Source organism: Hyla sarda, chromosome 2, assembly GCF_029499605.1.
Source record: "Hyla sarda isolate aHylSar1 chromosome 2, aHylSar1.hap1, whole genome shotgun sequence".
Lineage (NCBI taxonomy): Eukaryota > Metazoa > Chordata > Amphibia > Anura > Hylidae > Hyla > Hyla sarda.
The window spans coordinates 208,245,440-208,259,026 of NC_079190.1; the positions used below are offsets into that span (position 1 = coordinate 208,245,440).

At 39.6% G+C, this 13,587-nt stretch overlaps 1 protein-coding gene across 25 annotated transcripts in view; it reads left to right on the plus strand.

The window, feature by feature from the left end:
• Nucleotides 1–13,587, plus strand: part of ABI3BP (ABI family member 3 binding protein) — a 463,829-nt gene that overhangs the window by 350,831 nt on the left and 99,411 nt on the right. For 24 of the 25 annotated variants that reach the window (XM_056556215.1, XM_056556227.1, XM_056556219.1 and 21 more), the window contains one exon: nt 8,126–8,203. The exons of the other annotated variant lie outside the window; for it this stretch is intronic. In XM_056556215.1, coding sequence (XP_056412190.1) covers nt 8,126–8,203 — 78 coding nt within the window. The remainder of the gene's footprint in view (nt 1–8,125; nt 8,204–13,587) is intronic. 25 annotated transcript variants of the gene reach the window in all.

Below are 13,587 nucleotides of genomic sequence, written 5' to 3' on the forward strand. Positions count from 1 at the left end.
ATCATTGTGCGACAAAATTGAAAAAAAAACGCCGTTTTGTAACTTTTGGGGGCTTCAGTTTCTACGTAGTACATTTTTCGGTAAAAATGACACCTTATCTTTATTCTGTAGGTCCATACGATTAAAATGATACCCTATTTATATAGGTTTGATTTTGTCGTACTTCTGGTAAAAATCATAACTACATGCAGGAAAATTAATACATTTAAAATTGTCATCTTCTGACCCCTATCATTTTTTTATTTTTCCGTGTATGGGGCGGTATGAGGGCTCATTTTTTGCGCCGTGATCTGAAGTTTTTAACGGTACCATTTTTGCATTGATAGGACTTATTGATCTTAATGATATAAAAAGTGACCAAAAATGCACTATTTTGGACTTTGGAATTTTTTTGTCGCGCACACCATTGACCGAGCGGTTTAATTAATGATATATTTTTATAATTCGGACATTTCCGCATGTGGTGATACCATATATGTTTATTTTTATTTTTATTTACACTCTGTTTTTTTTTTTTTTATTGGAAAAGGGGGTTGATTCAAACTTTTAATAGGGGAGGAGTTAAATGATCTTTATCCCGAACAGCCCGACTGAGCTAGCCGGCCACTTTCCCTTTCACTTTTAGCCGCGCGGCTCAGCTCTGAGCGCACGGCTAAAGGGTTAATAGCGTGTTGCGCCGCGATCGGCGCTGCGCGCTATTAGAGGCGGGTCCCGGCTTCACTATGACGCCGGGCCCGCCGTGATATGACGCGGGGTTACTGTGTAACCCCGCGTTATATCGGGAGAGCAGGACCAAGGACGTACCGGTACGTCCTTGGTCCTTAAGGGGTTAAAGGGGCACTCCACTGAAAAACATTTTTTTTTATCAATTGGTGCCAGAAAGTAAGTACTGAAAGGGTTAAGATTTTCAAATAGAAGTAATTTACAAATTAGGGGAACTCCCGTGAAAAAAGACATTCAAATCAACTGGTGCAAGAAAGTTAAACAGATTTGTAAATCACTTCTATTTAAAATCTTAACCCTTCTAGTACTTATCAGCTGCTGTATACTACAGATACTACAGAGAAATATGTGAAGCTATTTTCTGTCTTACCACAGTGCTCTCTGTCCGTGTCAGGAGAGTTCATGAGATGGACAGGGGTTTCAGCAAAGAGCACAGTTGTCAAACAGAAAAGAAATTAACAAATTTATCTGTAATATACAGCAGCTAATAAGTACTGGAAGGATTAAGATTTTTTTAATAGAAGTCATTTACAAATCTGTTTATATTTCAGGCACCAGTTTATTTGAAAACATTTTCTACTTGTTTCCACCGGAATTCCCCTTTAAGATCTTTCTAAAAGTATGTAATAAGAAATAAAAGTATTAGAAGAGGTCCATAAGGCAGCATTACAGATCTGATCTATGTTAAGAGAATTATTCTCTGCTATAAAGGTAGACACATATCACCTGTTTAAAGGGGTATTCCAATGTCATATAAAAATATAAATAAATAAATGGTTTCCTGCAGGTCATTCCCTGCAACAATTTCCAGGTCCTCTTACCAGATTGTACAAAAAAAAACATGCTCAGTCTGCCTGATTAACCCCTTAAGGACCCAGGGCATACCTGTACACCCTGAGTCCACTCCCATTTTATAAAGCGGGGCCACGGCGTGGCCCCGCATCATAGCAGGTTTGGTCCGGCCTCTAACAATGGCCAGGACCTGTGGCTAATAGCACGCGGCACTGATTGCGGTGCCACGTGCTATTAACCCTTTAGGCACGTCGTTCAAAGTTAATTGCTGTGTCTAAAGTGAGACTAAACTACCCCTGTCTAGCTCAGTGGGCTGTTTGGGATCACCGTGGTGAAATAGCGGCATCCCGAACAGCTGTAGGACAGCAGGAGGGTCCCCTTACCTGCCTCCTGGTGTCCGATCGGCGAATGACTGCTCAGTGCCTGAGGTCCAGGCATGAGCAGTCAAGCGGCAGAATCATCGATCAATGGTTTCCTATGAGAAACCATTGCTCAATGTAAAAGATCAGTGTGTGCAGTGTTCTAGTTCCCTATGGGAGCTACAACATTGCAAAAAAAAAGTGGAAAATAAAAGTTAATAAAGATCATTTAACCCCTTCACTAATAAAAGTTTGAATCACCCCCTTTCTTATTTAAAAAAAAAAAAAACTGTGTAAATAAAAATAATAATGTGGTATTGCCGCATGCGGAAATGTCCGAATTCTAAAAATATATCCTTAATTAAGCCACAGAGTCAATGGTGTACGCGCAAAAAAATTCCACAGTCCGAAATAGTGTATTTTTGGTCACTTTTTATATAATGAAAAAATTAATAAAAAGCGATCAAAAAGTCCGATCAATACAAAAATGGTAAAAACTTCAGATCATGGCACAAAACATGAGCCCTCATACCGCCCCATATGCGGAAAAATAAATAAAAAAGTTATAGGGGTCAGAAGATGACAATTTTAAACTTATACATTTTCCTGCATGTAGTTATGATTTTTTCCAGAAGTATGACAAAATCCAACCTATATAAGTAGGGTATCATTTTAATTGTATGGACCTACAGAATAAAGAGAAGGTGTAATTTTTACCAAAAAGTTTATTGCGTAGAAACGGAAGCCCCCAAAAGTTACAAAATGGCGTTTTTTCTTACATTTTGTCGCACAATGACTTTTTTTTCTGTTTCGTTGTAGATTTCTGGGTAAAATTACTAAAAATGCACCTAAAATGCACCTAAAAATCCATATGATGGCTTATTTTTTGTGCCACCAATTCTACTTTGAAATGACATCAGTCATTTTACCCAAAAATCGACGGCAAAATAAAAAAAAAATCATTGTGCGACAAAATTGAAGAAAAACCCATTTTTGGGGGCTTCCGTTTCTGCAAAATAAATTTTTCGGTAAAAATGACACCTTCTCTTTATTCTGTAGGTCCATACGATTAAAATGATACCCTACTCATGTAGGTTTGATTCTGTCGTATTTCTGAATAAAATCATAACTACATGCGGGAAAATGTATACGTTTAAAATTGTCATCTTCTGACCCCTATAACTTTTTTATTTTTCGGCGTATAGGGGGCTAATTTTTTGCGCCATGATCTAAAGTTTTTAGAAATGTGTTTTAATTAATGATATATCTTTATAATTCGGACATTTCCGCACGCGGCAATACCACATATGTTTATTTTTATTTATACTGTTTTTTTAAATTGGAAAAGGGGGGTGATTTCAAACTTTTATTAGGGAAGGGGGTTAAATGATCTTTATTAACTTTTTTTTTCACTTTTCTTTGTTGCAATGTTATAGCTCCCATAGGGAGCTATAACACTGCACACAATGATCTTTTACATTGATCAATGGTTTCTCATAGGAAACCATTGATCAATGATTCTGCCGCTTGAATGCTCATGCCTGGATCTCAGGCACTGAGCAGTCATTCGGCGATCGGACACCAGGAGGCAGGTAAGGGGACCTTCCTCATGTCTTACAACCCCCTGAGCTAACCGGCATTAGTTTAGTTTCACTTTAGATGCGTCGATCAACTTTGAACACCGCGTCTAAAGGGTTAATAGCGCGCAGCACCGCAATCAGTGCCGCGTGCTATTAGCCACGGGTCCCCACATTATAGAGCGGGAGCGGACTCAGGATGTACAAGTACGCCTGGGTCCTAGAAAGGTTAAAGTGGTATTCTCATCTCCAAGAGTTATCTCCTGTACACAGGATAGGTGATAAGAAGCTGATTGGTCAGGGTCCAACTTCTAAGACCACCCTTTTTCACACGATTGTAGAAAAACTTTCCTCCCAAATGAATGAAGTGCTCCTCCTTTGCACGCCCTGTGCTCTACTCATTCATTATGGGGCTTCTAAACATTTGTAAACCTAATAGAGAATGATAGGTGTGTTGTCCACACACTTAGGTGTGCTCTACATGTGATCGGTGAGGGTCGCAGCAGTCCTATGTTTAGGGGATAACTTTTCTGCTAATACCCATTTAAATATAAAGAGCCCAGCAGTTATATAGATGTTCTGGTATGTATACCAGTTTTGTGCTGTTTCCTTGCACAAAATTTAGTGACTTTGTATATATGCTGTTTTCACATTTTGGGCGGACCACCCACTACCTGCCATATTTCCATCATTCATGCTAGATAGTGGTAAATGATATATATTAAAGCTGAATTTACCCCAGCTTATAGCTGGTATAGATTTCAGTCCAACACTGTATAGACAAGCCAAAGATGCCTTAAATGTATTTAGAAGTTAGCCCCTGAAATGTGTGTCAGTCAGTTACTTGCTGCTACTGTAAACTGTCTGAACCAGTTACGGGCTTAGCTGTAATTTTCTTGTACAGAACCAGGAACTATATAGTACTGTGGAAACAAAATTCTGCAATGTAAGAATGGTAAAAAAAAAAAAAAAATATATATATATATATATATATATATATATATAAGTTTTAAAGGAGTTATCCTGGTACTAAAAAGTATTTCCTACTGGGCTGGGACCACAATGAAAATAATATAAAATATATACTCACCTATTTTACTTACTTAGGGATGCCTCTTTGAAGTCTTCCTGTCCCTCTCCAGAATGCTTTGGCTGCTACTTCCCAGACAGGTTAGTCTCGACAGGGATGGCCAGCCAATCACTGAATGAAGGGGACACCATTGCAGCTCGTGGCTGAGTAGGCTGTCACTTCCAAGATGAGATGAGTCATTCTCGGAAGAAGCAACTAGAGTATTCAACAGGGGACTGGAAGACTTCACAGAGAGATGCCCAAGGGAGCAAGATAGGTGAGTATATGTTGTTTTTTATTCTAACGGTGGCCTCAGTATATGAAAATAATAGAAATACTTTTTAATACCCTTTAATTGTTTATTTGTTATCAGTTAACAAAATGCCAAGTGAATGAACAGAATAGAAATGTAAATCAAATCAATATTTGCTGTGACTATCCGTATCCTTCAAAACAGAATCAATTCTGCAGGGATTTTTTAGGATTATAGTAAGGTTTATGAGTAACACAGTCATTAACTGAAACAGACACTACTGTGTGGAAGGCTTAAAACTGGGTACAGAACACACAAACTCTCCAACAAAAATCAGGTTGTGGAAAACAGTGTCATGTTACAGGTCATACACCATGGCAAGACTGGGAACAGCAACGAGACACAAGGTAGTTACAGCATCAGCAAAGGTCTATCCCAGGCAAAGATTTCATAGCAGACTGAGACTTCAAGCTCTTTTGAAGAGGCAAAAAGAAATAGGCCACAATAAGAACCTTTGACACAGATTTTGGCCAAGAGAAGTTAGTGCAGCAGATGAAAAACACATCAAATGTACTTTCTTTTGAAATTGGAAGATGTCCAGCAGTGCCATCAGCTTGGAAGTGACAGAAACTAATGGAACTCAGGTACACCTATCTTTTGTTTGGGGAAGCCTGGCTAGGAGTAGTCTTTAATGCAACATTTGCATAATACCTTCAACGTGAAAAAAAAGGCCAAATGACTCAACTACACATGAAAACATAGAAACTTGGGTGCAGAAAATGGTAGCAGGTGTTCTGTACTAATGAATAAAAATGTTAAATATTTGGTGGTAGCAAAAGGCAGTTTGTTCACCGAAGACAACAATGAAGCATGGTGTACATTCCTTGCAAGTTTGAGGCTGCATTTCAGCAAATGGAGTTGTGGATATAGTCAGGATTAATGTTGTCCTCAATGCTGATAAATAAAAGGAGATATAGTGGGGAGAACAAGTATTTGATACACTGCCGATTTTGCAGGTTTTCCTACTTACAAAGCATGTAGAGGTCTGTAATTGTTATCATAGGTACTCTTCAACTGTAAAAGACTGAATCTAAAACAAAAATCCAGAAAATCACATTGTATAATTTTTAAATAATTAATTTGCATTTTATTGCATGACAAAAAAGTATTAGATCACCTACCAACCAGTAAGAATTCCGGCTCTCAAAGACCTGTTATTTTTTTCTTTAAGAAGCCCTTCTGTTCTCCACTCATTCCCTAAATTAACTGCATCTGTATAAAAGACACCTGTCCACAACCTCAATCAAACAAACTCCAAACTCTCCACAATGGCCAAGACCAGAGAGCTGTGTAAGGACATCAGGAATAAAATTGTAGACCTGCACAAGGCTGTGATGGGCTCCAGGACAATAGGTAAGCAGCTTAGTGAGAAGGCAACAACTGTTGGCTCAATTATTAGAAAATGGAATAAGTTCAAGATGACGATCAATCTCCCTGGATCTGGGGCTCCATGCAAGATCTAACCTCATGGGGCATCAATGATCAGGAAGAAGGTGAGGGATCAGCCTAGAACAACACAGCAGGACCTGGTCAATGACCTGAAGAGAGCTGGGACCACAGTCTCCAAGAAAACCATAAGTAACACACTACGCTGTCATGTATTAAAATCCTACAGCACATGCAAGGTCCCCCTGTTCAAGCCAGCGCATGTCCAAGCCCGTCTGAGTTTGCCAATGACCATCTGGATGATCCAGAGGAGGAATGGTAGAAGGTCATGTGGTCTGGTGAAACAAAAATAAAGCTTTTTGGTCTAAACTCCACTCGCCGTGTTTGGAGGAAGAAGGATGAGTACAACCCCAAGAACACCATCCCAACCGTGAAGCATGGAGTTGAAAACATCATTCTTTGGGGCTGCTTTTCTGCAAAGGGGACAGGACAACTGCACGTATTTAGGAGAGGATGGATGGGGCCTTGTATTGCGAGATCTTGGCCAACAACCTCCTTCCCTCAGTAAGAGCATTAAAGATGGGTCATGGCTGGATCTTCCAGCTTGACAACAACCCGAAACACATAGCCAGAGAAACTAAACAGTGGCTCTATAAAAATTATCTCAAGGTTCTGGAGTGGCCTAGCCAGTCTCCAGACCTGAACTCAAAGAAAATCTTTGGAGGGAGCTGAAAGTCGATATTGCACAGCGACAGCCCCGATCTGGAGAAGGTCTGTATGGAGGAGTGGGCCAAAATCCCTGCTGCAATGTGTGCGAACCTGGTCAAGAACTACAGGAGATGTATAATCTCTGTAATTGCAAACAAAGGTTTCTGTACCGAATATTAAGTTATGCTTTTCTGATGATTCGAATACTTGTCATGCAATAAAATGCAAAAACATTTTTTAATAATCATACAATGGGATTTTCTGGAGTTTTGTTTTAGATTACGTCTCTCACAGTTAAATAATAGATATGATAAAAAAAAACACAGACCTCTACATGCTTTGTAAGTAGGAAAACCTGAAAAATCAGCAGTGTATCAAATACTTTTTCTCCCCACTGTACTTATCCATAATGCAATACGATCAGGTGTCTCATTAATACTAAAGCAGGACAATGACCCCACACATATAGCCAGGAACTATTTTCAATTTAGAGAAGAACAAACAGTCGTGGAAGTGATTATATGACCCCTTACAGAGTGCTGGTCTCTTCACTCAGTCTGTATGGGACTACACGAAGAATTTGCGCAAGCCTATATCCACATAAAATCTGTGATAGTTCTCCAATGTTCAGAACAGCCTCCCTGCTAAGCTCCTTCTAAAACTGTGTGCAAGTGTACCTAGAAGTATCAATGCTGTTAAGAAGGCAGAGGCTGGTCATGCCAAATATTGATTTGATTTAGTCTTTTGTTTTGTTCAGTAACTCTTTTCACCTGTCCATGATGATTGTGATACAGTGGCCACCACCCACAGCACCCCTGTCTCCCCATCAACCCTTCAAAGCACCCCCACCCTTGGTTTGAAAGCGACATTAGCGATATGGGATCAGGCCAAAAGTGGGGTGCTAGGAGTAAGCAGAAGTGTAACCCCTAATGCTTCTATTTTTTAAGCATTCATTTTTACACCCGTGTAAAACTACAGTACAATAGATGAGCTGGGACCCAGTGAGTGTCAAAATTGCAGCTGCAAATATATGAAGTAACAGGTAGTCTGTTATTAGAAGCATTTTTGTTATCAGAAAACCCTCTTTTACACAATCTAATAATTTACAACATCTTTATATTTATAGCCACCTTAGGTAATAGCCATTAGTGGAACTAATCTGAAACTCAAGAAGTTTATTTTACTGTTTCTCATGCAGCAACCAATGGAACTACTCAGGGACCAGTAAGATCAAGACCTAATGGGGAATTCAACTGGCAACCTGGCACAATACCAGGTAATTTATGAGACTAAGGAGCTCTCTGCAAGAGCGTCTCCGTTCATTCTATGAAAGAGTATGATAAATCTTGTTTGAAAGTAATAGTATTACAATGTATACATACAAGATATATGGGTTGTTGACAGGTACTTATTCTGATTGTAATATTTGGAGCTGAGAATTAATTTTACCCCTAAACTAGAGAAAACTTGATTATTCCCTATGGGTTTTCCCTTCCCTTGTATCAACATTGCAGGATAATATTTTTAGCTAGATTAATTGTTGCCCTTCCAAACTTAAGTAACTAATTGCAAGGAATAATATCAGATCTGAGGCAGACTGACACCAGGCACCTCTGTGGATCAGCTATTTGCCACAGCCAAGGTGCACACAAACATAATTAAAAAAAATACTGATGCAGACAGCTTGATAACTTATGTAATGACTGTGTTGGGTTTCTGAAACTAAGCTTCCAGTCATAATGGACTATTTTTTATATAAATATCAGACATAATGGATCAATTTACTTTTCCATATTTATCCTCTATTTACATACACAAGCAACAAGCCATTTTGGTGGTCACACATGTAGTTGTTTCTCCCCTTCTCTGGTACAGTGCTTGCTGATGCCTTTGTGCATGGGCAGGCACTACCATTAGGTCCCTTTTACTCTACCGCTGCAGGGCACCGCATGTGCATGAATGATAGGTGTACACATGGTGGATACTGTTAGGGATGTGTGGGAAAGCTGCAGTATGTAGGTACCACTGTGGATTAAATGTGGGAATAAATATCACTAAAATAGAAGTCTATCATTATAATCAGTCAGTCAGGTTTGTGTCCAACAAATCATGTGGTCCACACATTACAGCTACATCAGGAAAACATATGAGTTTGTAAACTCCTTTACAAAGATAGATTTTATTGAAACAACATTAAATATATTAACTATGACTGGTCATGAACAACCTTAAGAAAAGTACTAGTGCATCACAGACTAACAGCAAAAATTTACTTTCAACACATTGCAATAATATCTGCAGAAAATCCAAAGTTTGATATATTGCACAAGATGTATACTGCAGGATTTAAAGGATTATAGCTTAATTGTAACATCCTTTTTCTTGTTCAGTATATGGAGGTTAAAAAAATTAAATCAACTGGTGCCAGGAAGTTAAACAGATTTGTAAATTACTTCTATTCAAAAATCTTAATTCTTAATCCTTCCAGTACTTATCAGCTGCTGTATGATCCACAGGAAGTTCTTTTCTTTTTGAATTTCCTTTCTGTCTGACCACAGTGCTCTCTGCTGACACCTCTGTCCATGTCAGGAACTCTCCAGAGTAGGATAGGTTTTCTAATGGGGATTTGCTCCTACTTTGGACAGTTCCTAAAATGGACAGAGGTGTCAGCAGAGAGCACTGTGGTCAGGCAGAAAGGAAATTCAAAAATAAAGTATAAAGCAGTCAAATATATTGATAAAAGTATGCCAAGAATATGCTTGCGAAGCCCTAATGTGTGTGAAGCTTCACAAGCATATTATTGGTGAAAGTTGCGCTGTAAGACTAAGTCTCTACTTGGTTTTTTGTCCTGCGTTTTTTGGTTTGAAAAAAACGCCTGAAAAACGCCAGTGCAACTTCCTGCGTCTGGCATTTTTTCTGCCATTTTGTTCTGCCGTTTTTTTCATTTGTGTGAAAATAGCATTTTTTGCCCCTTTGGCTTTTTTTTTTTTTTTGGTACCCAAAATTAGCTGGGTACCAAAAAAAAAAAAAAATAAAGAATGCAATAGTGATTATATTTTTTATAACTAAATTTTAATACATTTTTAATAAAGTGTGTGTGTTTCACTTTTTTTTACTCTCTTTTTTGAAATTTTTTCAGGTAGTACTACTACTCCCTACATGGAACACACTGTTCCATCATGGGAGTAGTAGTACCTGTACTAATAGACATATCACCCAATGCGATCGTCCATAATATAGCAGAGATGAGGAGCGGCTCTATACAGCGCTCGCATCTCTGCTCTGTACTCTGGCCATCTGGTCAGTGATGTGAATAGAACATCACTCATATTCATATTTTCCGCTCAGAGTGGTGATTGGCCGGATGGTTGTAGTCAATCACCGCTGATACAAATCACTAGTTAGACCACACATAGAATACTGTGTACAGTACTGGGCACCAGTGTACAAGAAAGATATAGTGGAGCTGGAGAGGGTTCAAAGATGGGCAACCAGAGTAATACGGGGAATGGGAGGACTACAGTACCCAGAAAGATTATCAGAATTAGGGTTATTTAGTTTAGAAAAAAGGAGGCTTAGGGGTGACCTAATAACTATGTATAAATATATCAGGGGACCGTACAGAGATCTCTCCCATGATCTATTTATACCCAGGACTGTATCTATAACAAGGGGGCATCCTCAAAGTTTAGAGGAAAGAAGGTTTCTACACCAGCACAGACGGGGGTTCTTTACTGTAAGAGCAGTGAGATTGTGGAATTCTCTGCCTGAGGAGGTGGTCATGGGGAACTCTGTGAAAGAGTTCAAAAGGGGTCTGGATGCATTTTTGGAGAGTAATAACATCGCTGGTTATGTATACTAGATTTATGGGGACAGAACGTTGATCCAGGGATTTATTCTGACTGCCATATTGGAGTCAGGAAGGAATTTTTACCTCTAGTATGAGGGTTTGTTTTTTTTTTTTTTGCTTTCCTCTGGATCAACTCAGTAGGGACTCATTAGGGATATAGGTTGAACTTGATGGACTTTGGTCTTTTTTCAACCTTATGAACTATGTTACTATGTTACAGCTCTCAGCGGGAAATATGAATGGGTGATGTTCTATTCACATCAATGGCCAGAGTACAGAGCAGAGATGCAAGCGCTGTATAGAGCCGCTCCACATCTCTGCAATAGAAAGGACGATAACAGCAGATGTCAGGAGTGATACCCGCTGTGATCTTTCCTTAACTGCAGGTTCTACTACTCCCATCATGGAGCAAACTCTGTTCCATGTTGGGAGCTGTAGAACCTGCACTTAAGGGAAGGTCACAGTGGATGTCACTCCTGACACCCGCTGTGATCCTCCTGTATAATGTATAGATGCGGACTGCCGCTCTTCCATGGTCCCCTGAACTGCTGTATATATACACCTATTCATATTTCCCACAGAGAGTTGTGATTGGCTGGAACCATCTGGCCAATCACAGCTCTCTGTGGGAAATATGAATAGGTGTATATATACGGCAGTGCAGGGGACGATAGAAGAACGGCCGGCCGCATCTATTCATTATGCAGGAGGATCGCAACGGAAACCGGGGCGATCTGTCATTTAGTACAGGTACTACTACTCCCATCATGGAACAGTGTGTTCCATGCTGGGAGTAGTAGTACCACCTAAAAAATAAAGAATAAAAAGTGAAAAAACACACACACTACATTTTTATTATTGTCGGCTACATTTTTTGTGCCCTGCCCGCCCACATAAATTGATCCCTATTTAACCCCTTAATGACCAAGGATGTCTATTTACGTCCTTGGCCGGCTCCCACAATATAACACGGTGTCACGCGGTGACCACGTGTCATATCGGGTCGGTCCCAGCATGTAACTGAAGCTGGGTCATGGAGCTAATAGCGCGCAGCAGCGATCGCGGTGCCGTGCGCTATTAACCCTTTGGACATGGTGATCAAAGATGAACGCCGCGTCTAAAACAAAAGTGAAAGCTTCCCGGCTGCTCAGTGGGGTGCATAGGGTTCCCTGTATTTTTATTCTCAGCCAGATACCAACCAAACAGCAACAGCCTAACGTTACCAGGGTGGGCGAGGACCATTGTTACTGGCCCTCTCCAGCCTAAATAATGCCAGCCTGCTACCACCTAGGCCCAGGAGCACCATTTTTGATGCTCCGGGCCTGTTGGTACCGGCTCTTCCTGGCTCCCCTGTGGCAGTGGGTACCGGGGTATAATTGGGGGTTAGCACTAGCTGTTTTTGGGGCTAACGCTAACCCCCGGCTTAGTAATAGACTCCGTCTATAAGACGAATTCCACTACTAAGCCTGTACAGTAAATTTTGAAAAACACATTTAAAAAAACTTTTATTCCAAAAAAAACACTCTTCCCCAAGCCCTCGGTACAAAATGTTGTTAATATTAAACAAAAAAACTTTGTTCATCGTAGTCCACCAAATCTGAAGTAGCCCACAGGATAGAAGGATCTGAAATGAAAAGAAAAAAAAATGGGTTATTACATTTAGGGGGGAAAAAGTGGTAAAAAAATTTAATAAACACACATACATTTTTTTTTTTGCTCAAGTGTGCTAAGAAAATTCCAAAGTGATTTTATTGGTTTTTGCTTATGTGAGCCAAATTTAGCAACTCCCTGTGTTAGTATGATAAATATGTCACACGTAAGCAAATCCAAAGCAAAAAAAATGTCTAGAGAACTCGCTTACCAAAGCAAACAATGATAAATGTCCTCTAATGTCTTTATCTAATGGGGAATCCATAAATCAATGCATAAATCAATACACTTGGTAGTAGCGTGAAGTATATTGCAGCCTTGTAATCTGTCCTAAATTGGCAGCAATGTGCCCAGGTCAGTCTCATGCATTTTTTTTTTATATTTTTCCCCTTGTTATTTGCTATTAATGCTCCTCCCTGAGATTTTCTTACTTCCTGGATAAAGCAAATTTGATGGATGTGTCAGCAAATGGGATGTTTCTGCCCATACTATCCTTTCCTTGAGCATACACAGCCTGTCCACACTTGTGCTATTGACAGGCCATGCACTAATTTATGACATAAAGTTATGCTATAGAGCAGTAATTCCCAACCAGTTGCAGGATAATGGATGGATCTATCTGCCAACCAGGGAGTGGAGTGCAATGTCGCCCGTTTCCCTAGCTAATAATTTAAGCTCACAGCCAGTCTCAGGGCTGAGACCCACTGCAATCAACTTTTTACAAGTCGGATTGACATGTGAAAAGTTGTTATTAATGACAGTAACACTTCAAGGAGAATTTTAGGATAAAGTTCAATTAAAGTTGACGTATACTTTAAGTGAATGGGACAAGGCTGATACAAGCTTGTGTTGCCTTTGTATACTGGTTAGTTACAAGCACTACTGAATGAATATTTGTGATAGTCCCAGTGATTGCTGGAAAACAAATCTAGTTAAGGATTAAAGTCATAATGTAAAATACATGTTTTTCCATATAACATGAATTTTAATAAAATTCTCATGCCTTTAAAAAAATATTTTCCTGACTCAAGTTCCATAAAGTATTCCTATGCCAATCGGAGTTCAGCAGCAAGCACTGGAAAACAGCAGCTGATGGAAAGAACATTGTGGTCAGGTACTAATGGAACAGAAGGTCCCCCTACTGTCCAGCAATAGTTTGT